The sequence below is a fragment of the Limulus polyphemus genome, unplaced genomic scaffold (assembly GCF_000517525.1).
Source record: "Limulus polyphemus unplaced genomic scaffold, Limulus_polyphemus-2.1.2 Scaffold4811, whole genome shotgun sequence".
NCBI classification, from domain to species: domain Eukaryota; kingdom Metazoa; phylum Arthropoda; class Merostomata; order Xiphosura; family Limulidae; genus Limulus; species Limulus polyphemus.
In genome coordinates, this window is record NW_013670421.1 from 13,328 (window position 1) to 22,230 (window position 8,903).

At 33.5% G+C, this 8,903-nt stretch overlaps 1 protein-coding gene across 1 annotated transcript in view; it reads left to right on the forward strand.

Moving 5' to 3' along the window:
* The first annotated feature begins 4,766 nt into the window (after nucleotides 1–4,766).
* The window catches only part of LOC106471720 (sodium/nucleoside cotransporter 2-like), a 24,391-nt gene continuing 20,254 nt past the window's right edge, over nucleotides 4,767–8,903 (forward strand). Inside the window, exons 1-2 of the mRNA XM_022400330.1 lie at nucleotides 4,767–5,017; nucleotides 5,574–5,694. Of these exons, the coding sequence (XP_022256038.1) occupies nucleotides 5,587–5,694 (108 nt within the window). The 5' untranslated portion in view covers nucleotides 4,767–5,017; nucleotides 5,574–5,586. The remainder of the gene's footprint in view (nucleotides 5,018–5,573; nucleotides 5,695–8,903) is intronic.

Consider the following 8,903-nt stretch of genomic DNA (forward strand, 5'->3'; position numbering starts at 1 on the left):
TGGAGAACAGTAAGTTTCTGTTGAACACAGAACTATACACACAAGGACAGACAAACAGTGCTGACTACATGACTCCCTCATGTTTTACCAGGACCAGTGGAGAAAAGTAAGTTTCTGTTGAACACAGAACTATACACACAAGGACAGACAAACAGTGCTGACTACATGACTCCCTCCTGTTTTGTACCAGGACCAGTGGAGAAAAGTAAGTTTCTGTTGAACACAGAACTATACACACAAGGACAGACAAACAGTGCTGACTACATGACTCCCTCCTGTTTTACCAGGACCAACGGCGAAGGTTAAGATTCCTCTCCACTATATTGTAAAAGTTTAGGGTGGATTATTTGTATGACTGTATTGTAAAACGTTAGGATGGATTATTTGTGTGACTGTATTGTAAAACTTTAGGATTATTTGTGTGACTGTATTGTAAAACTTTAGGGTGGATTATTTGTGTGACTGTATTGTAAAATGTTAGGATGGATTATTTGTGTGACTGTATTGTAAAACTTTAGAGGGGATTATTTGTGCGAGTGTATTTTAAAACTTTAGGGTGGATTATTTGTGTGACTGTATTGTAAAACTTTAGGGTGGATTATTTGTGTGACTGTATTTTAAAACTTTAGGGTGGATTATGTGTGTGGCTGTATTGTAAAACCTTGGGGTGGATTATTTGTGTGACTGTATTGTAAAACTTTAGGGTGGATTATTTTTGTGACTGTATTTTAAAACTTTAGGGTGGATTATTTGCGTGACTGTATTGTAAAACGTTAGGATGGATTATTTGTGTGACTGTATTGTAAAACCTTAGAGTGGATTATTTTTGTGGCTGTATTGTAAAACTTTAGGGTGAATTATTTGTGTGACTGTATTGTAAAACCTTAGGGTGGATTATTTGTGTGGCTGTATTGTAAAACTTTAGGGTGGATTATTTTTGTGGCTGTATTGTAAAACTTTGGGGTGGATTATATTTGTGGCTGTATTGTAAAACTTTGGGGTGGATTATTTGTGTGGCTGTATTGTAAAACTTTAGGGTGGATTATTTTTGTGGCTGTATTGTAAAACTTTAGGGTGGATTATTTGTGTGGCTGTATTGTAAAACTTTGGGGTGGATTATTTGTGTGACTGTATTTTAAAACTTTAGGATGGATTATTTATGTGACTGTATTTTAAAACTTTAGGGTGAATTATTTGTGTGACTGTATTGTAAAACGTTAGGATGGATTATTTGTGTGAATGTATTGTAAAACGTTAGGGTGGAGTATTTGTGTGACTGTATTGTAAAACTTTAGGGTGGATTATTTGTGTGACTGTATTTTAAAACTTTAGGGTGTATTATTTGTGTGACTGAACTATTTTAACTAAGTAAGAACATTTAGGTTAAGCACAGTATTACAAGTTATAAAACAACAGTGTAGAAAAGTGTGTGTTAAAGTTTTAATAAGTTTCACACAAGATAAGCCCTCTCGTTTTTCGGTTTCGTGCCAACTGACAGTAAATTTCTCGAGAATCAATTTAAAGCCCTCGCCCAGATTTTCTTCAAAATCAATTTTGCGTTTAAATGGTTAAATCAAATTGCATTTCAATAAATCATCTACACGTATAAAACGATTTTATATCCCCAAACATTTCGAAAAACAAATTCCTCTTGTTCAATCGATTTTGTGGTGCCAGCCAGTGCTTCAAGATTCTTTTCTTACCGTTACAAGTGGCCCGCCCACACGCAACAGCTTCGAACATAGGCTAAAAACATATTCCTGTTCTATTGTACTTCAACTGATGGTGATACAAGCAAATCATTATGTTGTGTGGAAAAGTCCAATTCTTTTTCTTAGTGGCTACCATGATCACGTGATTCACTTAGTGCTTCTCTATAGGACTACTTTTTCTAGTGGCTACCATGATCACGTGATCCACACTGCACTTATCTATAGGGCTACTTTTTTTAGTGACTACCATGATCACGTGATTCATACTGTGCTTGTCTATAGGACTACTTTTTGTAGTGGCTACCATGATCACGTGATTCATACTGTGCTTGTCTATAGGACTACTTTTTGTAGTGGCTACCATGATCACGTGATTCACACTGTGCTTGTCTATAGGACTTTTTGTAGTGGCTACCATGATCACGTGATCCACACTGCGCTTATCTATAGGGCTACTTTTTGTAGTGGCTACCATGATCACGTGATCCACACTGCGCTTGTCTATAGGGCTACTTTTTGTAGTGGCTACCATGATCACGTGATCCACACTGTGCTTGTCTATAGGGACTACTTTTTGTAGTGGCTACCATGATCACGTGATCCACACTGTGCTTGTCTATAGGACTATTTTTTGTAGTGGCTACCATGATCACGTAATTCACACCGTGCTTTTCTATAGGACTACTTTTTGTAGTGGCTACCATGATCACGTGATCCACACTGTGCTTGTTTGTTGAGCTTTTTCGTAGTGTCAACATAAGAATAGACAGATAATTTTCTATTTTACACTGAGAATAGATAGACAGTTTTAAATTTTACATTAATAATAGACAAATGGTTTACATTTTACACAAAAAGTAAATAGTTAGTTTTAAGTTTTACATTGAGAAAAATAGGTGGTCAGAACATATACATACAAGATGACCATGTACCTACATTGTGTGTGAAGGGTTCTCTATGGGTATTAAAATGTGCCCACCTTTGCCAACCTCTTTGTTGGATACACCGAAAATCTTGTATTTAATCAATACAATGGATCAGTACCCATGATGTGTCGTCGCTACATTGACGACACACTTTTCTACACTTTGTTTCCTCTTTACACCCTTCTTTAGAATTTAATTGGGAAATATCCGATACAACACTCCCCTTTCTCGACATTAACATATACATACAAGATGACCATCTGACCACTAGTACATATTACAAAGAAACACAAAACATTGTTATTAATGTTTGATCTGTACTAGGTATGTTATTCTAACATTGTTATTCACGTTTGATCTGTACTAGGTATGTTATTCTAACATTGTTATTCACGTTTGATCTGTACTAGGTTTGCCATTTTAACCAACGCACAATTCTCTAATATTTTATTGGCAATTTATATTGCCGATAAGTCTAGGCTGCCTGAAGCATATTTACTTTATTTTAAACTCTGTTTAAAAACTTGTTTAGTTAAAAAGCTATTCCTAATTAGTTTCGAAAATTTTATGGTAAGAACATTAAATGATGTTCTTGAAATATGTCGTCTTAGTGATGCACAAACTGTACCGAAAACAATCAAACCAAACAAACAGTTTGTCCCTATCAAGAATAGTGTCGACGCTTTTTGCAAAATGGAAGATATCGAACGTTTTTTCGCGGACTAAGACTGAAAACCAGTTTTTTCCAAAATCTCTGAAACACATTCTTCTAAAATTAACTCTCTCTGTGACCTCTTCTCATGGACGCCACCTTCCGGGGAGTTTATAGCACTTGATTAATTCATTCGTAAGTGTAGGAATGAAATCAATAAGTTGAATTTAAACCTGAAGACTAAATCTAAAAACATCTTTCACGACGAACAATTAGCTTTAAATTGTTTGCAACAAAGAGACGACATTGTTATAAATCCAGCAAACAAAAGCTGGAACATAGTAGTTTGGCGCAAGGATTTATATATAACTGAAGAGTTGAGACAACAACAGTACTTTCTACACCCGTCTTCAAGACAACCCAATTTGTGATTTCAATAACCAGATAACATCTACAGTTGACGGTTTAATCGATACTCACGAATTACCCACCACAGCCAAGAATCTCACTGTAAAGGATCCTAGAACTCCCATTTTCTGTCATCTTCCTAAAATCCACAAAGATGGACATCCGGGTCGACCCATTGTATCTGTATGAAGTTGTCCTACAGAGAAAATTTATAGTTACCTTGACGAAGTTTTATCACCATTTGTCATGGATTCACAGACACACATACAGGACACCACTCATACCATTAGTTGGATCAAGAACAAACATTTAACTGGTAATGAACATTACATCTTCACCATGGATATAAAATCATTGTTCACATCTATCCCACACAATGAGGGTTTAATTGCACGAAAACATTTCTTGGACCAAAGAACCATACTGGAACCTCTAACACACCCACACTTCTACGTTTAGCCGAACTTAAGTTCACACTTAGTGCCTTTACTAGTAATGGTAACTATCACAAACAGATCTGCTTAACGTTTGATCTGTACTGGGTATGTTATTCTAACATTGTTATTCACGTTTGATCTGTACTGGGTATGTTATTCAAACATTGTTATTAACGTTTGATCTGTACTGGGTATGTTATTCTAACATTGTTATTCACGTTTGATCTGTACTGGGTACATTATTCAAACATTGTTATTAACGTTTGATCTGTACTAGGTACATTATTCTTATTCAAACATTGTTAAGTACCTAGTACAGATCAAACTTACACAGTTCTATCTTTAATAACACACCAACTTTCACAGTTCTATAGCAGTTAATAACACACCAACTTTCACAGTTCTATAGCAGTTAATAACACACCAACTTACACAGTTCTATCTTTCAGTTCTTATAATTTTACTTACTAATACATTAATAGTTCCATAACAAATGTATTACTCGAACTTTGAACAAAAGTGATTTAAATCTGGAACAGATAAAGAAGTAGCTAGCTAGATAAGAAAGGCTTGTTGTGCAAGTACTTTATGGAACTGATTACTTTAGTGAAAGTACGAATCTAACCACGGGTAATAGATGCATAGTTAATACGAACCAATTGTGGAGAAGTTTGTGTAAGAAAATTCTTTACCTCAGTGTGGGCGCAAGTTCTGGAAAAAAAGTAACTTTCGTTGCTAGATGTATAGTAAATACGAACCAATTGTGGAGAAGCTTGTGTAAGAAAATTCTTTACCTCAGTGTGGACGCAAGTTCTGGAAAAACAGTAACTTTCGTTGCTGCACTGTTGACTAACCATCGATAGTATATAGAAATAAATAAACGTAAGTTGTATATATTATTGTTCTTTTTCGTCCACCACACGTCCTCTATTTGTCTATTTTAGTGCGGACTTACAACGCTTGAAACCGGGTTTCGATATCCGTGGTGGGCAGAGCACAGATAGCCCTTTTTGTAGCTTTGTACTTAACTACAAACGAACTGTTTTAGCGCATAGCTATACATTGGGCTCTCTGCTGTGTTTACCGTGGAGATTCGAGCCCCTTATTTTATTGTTGTAAGTCAGTAAGCTTATCGCTATCCCACCAAGGAGACCTGCTGTTCGAACGAATGATGTAAATAGAATATCACGGGTAATACTTGTATACTTTTAATGTAATTAATTTATTAATACACATAATATTTACAAACAAATGTAACATTTTTTTAATTATCATGCAACTTAATCTGACTGTTAAGAAAAATAAACGTGTAATGTTTATAACATTTATCCAGCCTTTAGAAAATTTTGTTTTAAATGAATAATGCTTCGATTGGTAATTGAGTAAGTATATTCATATGCATATTGTATTATAATTGCCGAAACTTTTATATTTTAAGGTTTTTAGATTAAATGGCGTCCCTAATTTTCACAATAACTGAAGAACAGGATAGAGAAAAAGATGTAGGAATGCAGCCCGCAACTGATTTTGTTAATAAAGCTTATGAAAACGATTTAGACGTAAGTTTTTGTCTATTTATTTTTTGGAAAACAGAAGGTAAGTTTTAGATTGAACTTTCAATATATTTTTTGCGTATTTATAATAAATGAAATTTAAACCTCTAAACATTAGAAAATATGATGAGCATTTAAGTTAAAAATGAAACAGTAAAACTTCAATACTGATGAAACTAATTTAATATTTTCGTTTTTTGTTTACTTATTGATTAAATGTTATATTATTACAAGTTACAGCGTTTACAGTAAGGAAGGTTATTTTTTAGAACAGGTACAACGTTTCGATCACTGGTGCGATCATTCTAAGTAATCTAATATAGGTGGATTCTTTCGGTGAGGGTTATGTTGTTTGATTGTAACATTAGGCTTAGCTGGCTTTTGTAGAATTCGTGAAACGGAAATTAAACTATGTAACTTGTAATAAAATAATATTTAATCAGTAAATATACTAAAACGATTATGTGCGATTAAAAGAGATTAAAGATATATATAACTTATCTGTTCCTTAAGGATTTTATATGGCTTTTTGTAGTTTTAGTTATTTGTCTGAGGTGCTACTTCGAGGATTCAGGTTAGGCCTATAAACGTAATGACGTAAGAATAAGATGATAGAAAAGTTGGACGTTAAGCACACAGAACACAAAATTATACGAAAAAAAACCTCAATTGATGCTGTAGTTTTAATTAATGATTTTGGTTTTAGTATATTTACTGATTAAATATTATTTTATTACAAGTTACAGCTTTTGCAGTGAGGAAGATTATGTTTTAGAACAGGTACGACGTTTCGGTCACTGGTACGATCATTCTCAAGTGCTCTTAAGTCTAACATAGGAATGTTTTAAATAATAATTTAGATCAGTATTGGCTTTGTTGTCCTAATATTGTTATTAACGTTTGAGCTGTACTGGGTATGTTATTCTAACATTGTTATTAACGTTTGATCTGTACTGGGTATGTTATTCTAACATTGTTATTCACGTTTGATCTGTACTGGGTATGTTATTCTAACATTGTTATTAACGTTTGATCTGTACTGGGTATGTTATTCTAACGTTGTTATTAACGTTTGATCTGTACTGGGTACATTATTCTAACATTGTTATTAACGTTTGATCTGTACTAGGTACATTATTCTAACATTGTTATTAACGTTTGATCTGTACTGGGTATGTTATTCTAATATTGTTATTCACGTTTGATCTGTACTGGGTATGTTATTCTAACATTGTTATTAACGTTTGATCTGTACTGGGTATGCTATTCTAACATTGTTATTAACGTTTGATCTGTACTGGGTACATTATTCTAACATTGTTATTAACGTTTGATCTGTACTGGGTATGTTATTCTAATATTGTTATTAACGTTTGATCTGTACTGGGTATGTTATTCTAACATTGTTATTAACGTTTGATCTGTACTGGGTATGTTATTCTAACATTGTTATTAACGTTTGATCTGTACTAGGTACATTATTCAAACGTTGTTATTCACTTGGTGTGTTATTAACTGCTATAGAACTGTGTAAGTTGGTGTGTTATTAAAGATAGAACTGTGTAAGTTGGTGTGTTATTAACTGCTATAGAACTGTGTAAGTTGGTGTGTTATTAACTGCTATAGAACTGTGGAAGTTGGTGTGTTATTAACTGCTATAGAACTGTGGAAGTTGGTGTGTTATTAAAGATAGAACTGTGGAAGTTGGTGTGTTATTAACTGCTATATGATATGCGTGTAGAATAATGTTTCGATGTTCCAATTAGAATTATTGATAATTTAAATATAAAAATTGATAATAATTACTATATTTTTACGAGTTAATTGACTCAAGTACTGTGATAAGACAGTGATTTTCTACCATCATAAAAGTCTATAGGTTTCTAGTTTGTTTTTTTTACTTTCATTTAATTGAAATATTAAAATCGAATAACTATGTAGATTTTGTATTGTCATACTGAATTTTTACCAGGAGTGTTCAGAGTATTTTCTTATAACATATTTATTTGTAAGAACCTGGCTTTCTTTTTTTAAACCGAACTTACATCAGGTTTTATTGTACAACGTTTTAAGTTGAATTTTTTTTCGGAAGGGAGGGGGGGAGAAGAGTAGTAGAGCTTTCGATTTCAGAGTTGGCGAATCGGGTTCGAATCAGTAGTTTAAAATTAGACACGGTAGCTTTACCTTAAATACAAATTGGAAAACAATGAATAAATTTGTATCAAGTTTCCTAAGAAGTTCGTTCAACCTCAACCAGAGTATCCAGTTTTCAACGTTAGACAATCAACCTGTGCTTATAATAATTATAGCTTTCTGTTACCGGATTGAAGTTACCTCTTCTACATCGCAAACAAAACCTCTGTCATTATTATTAAATCATTCTACAATGCGTGCACATTTTTTGAAATAACACAGAATTGTATGTGTAATTGCTTATACCTTACACTCATGGGCAGATAACAATAATTTTTTTTTTCCATTTTAGTTATCATAAGTGAGAGTGCTGGTCGTGAGTTGGCATTGACAGGAAACATGGTTTCAACAACTAAATCTGCGGGATGAACGATTAATTCTCATTTCGCTATTACTCTTCGTTTGCATTTTTTTTTTATTTATTCAGCAGCAACGGAATTTTCTATTTTATTTGATTAAAGTAATTTCATCATAACTACTGTTGTTGCAGTTAAGTGAATAAACTGGCAATTATTAATTGCTTTACTTCGGGTGTGCTTGGTGATTGAGACGTTCCGAACAGTTTTATCAACATTACAGTGACAGAAAGAATGCCTGTTAACAAACAAGGCTACTTGTTCGTTTTGGATTATTTTTATCGACCAAACTTTCCAGGTGTAGTCAGCTAGCTTCTGTCTTTATCAGACAAAATAGAAACGTTTAATCTCAAACACAGACGTTTTGATTCACCCTTGTCTTTTTCTTTTTGCGCATGTGTGAAAAACAGATAAGGTTCATAAGAGTTCAACCATAGCGAAATATTTGTATAACTTAATATTAGGTCGTCAAGAAATTAATGTCGTATTTTAGATGAAAAAACCCGAACAACTTGTATATCAAACAAAACATTTATTAAATGAAATAGTCTCCATTCTTATCGATGATGCTTTTCCATCTGACAATCAGGTTGTTAATGCCCTAATTAAAAAAATCACTTGGCTTTGAAGCAAAAAAACATGTCGATGTCCTCCTTAACACCTTCC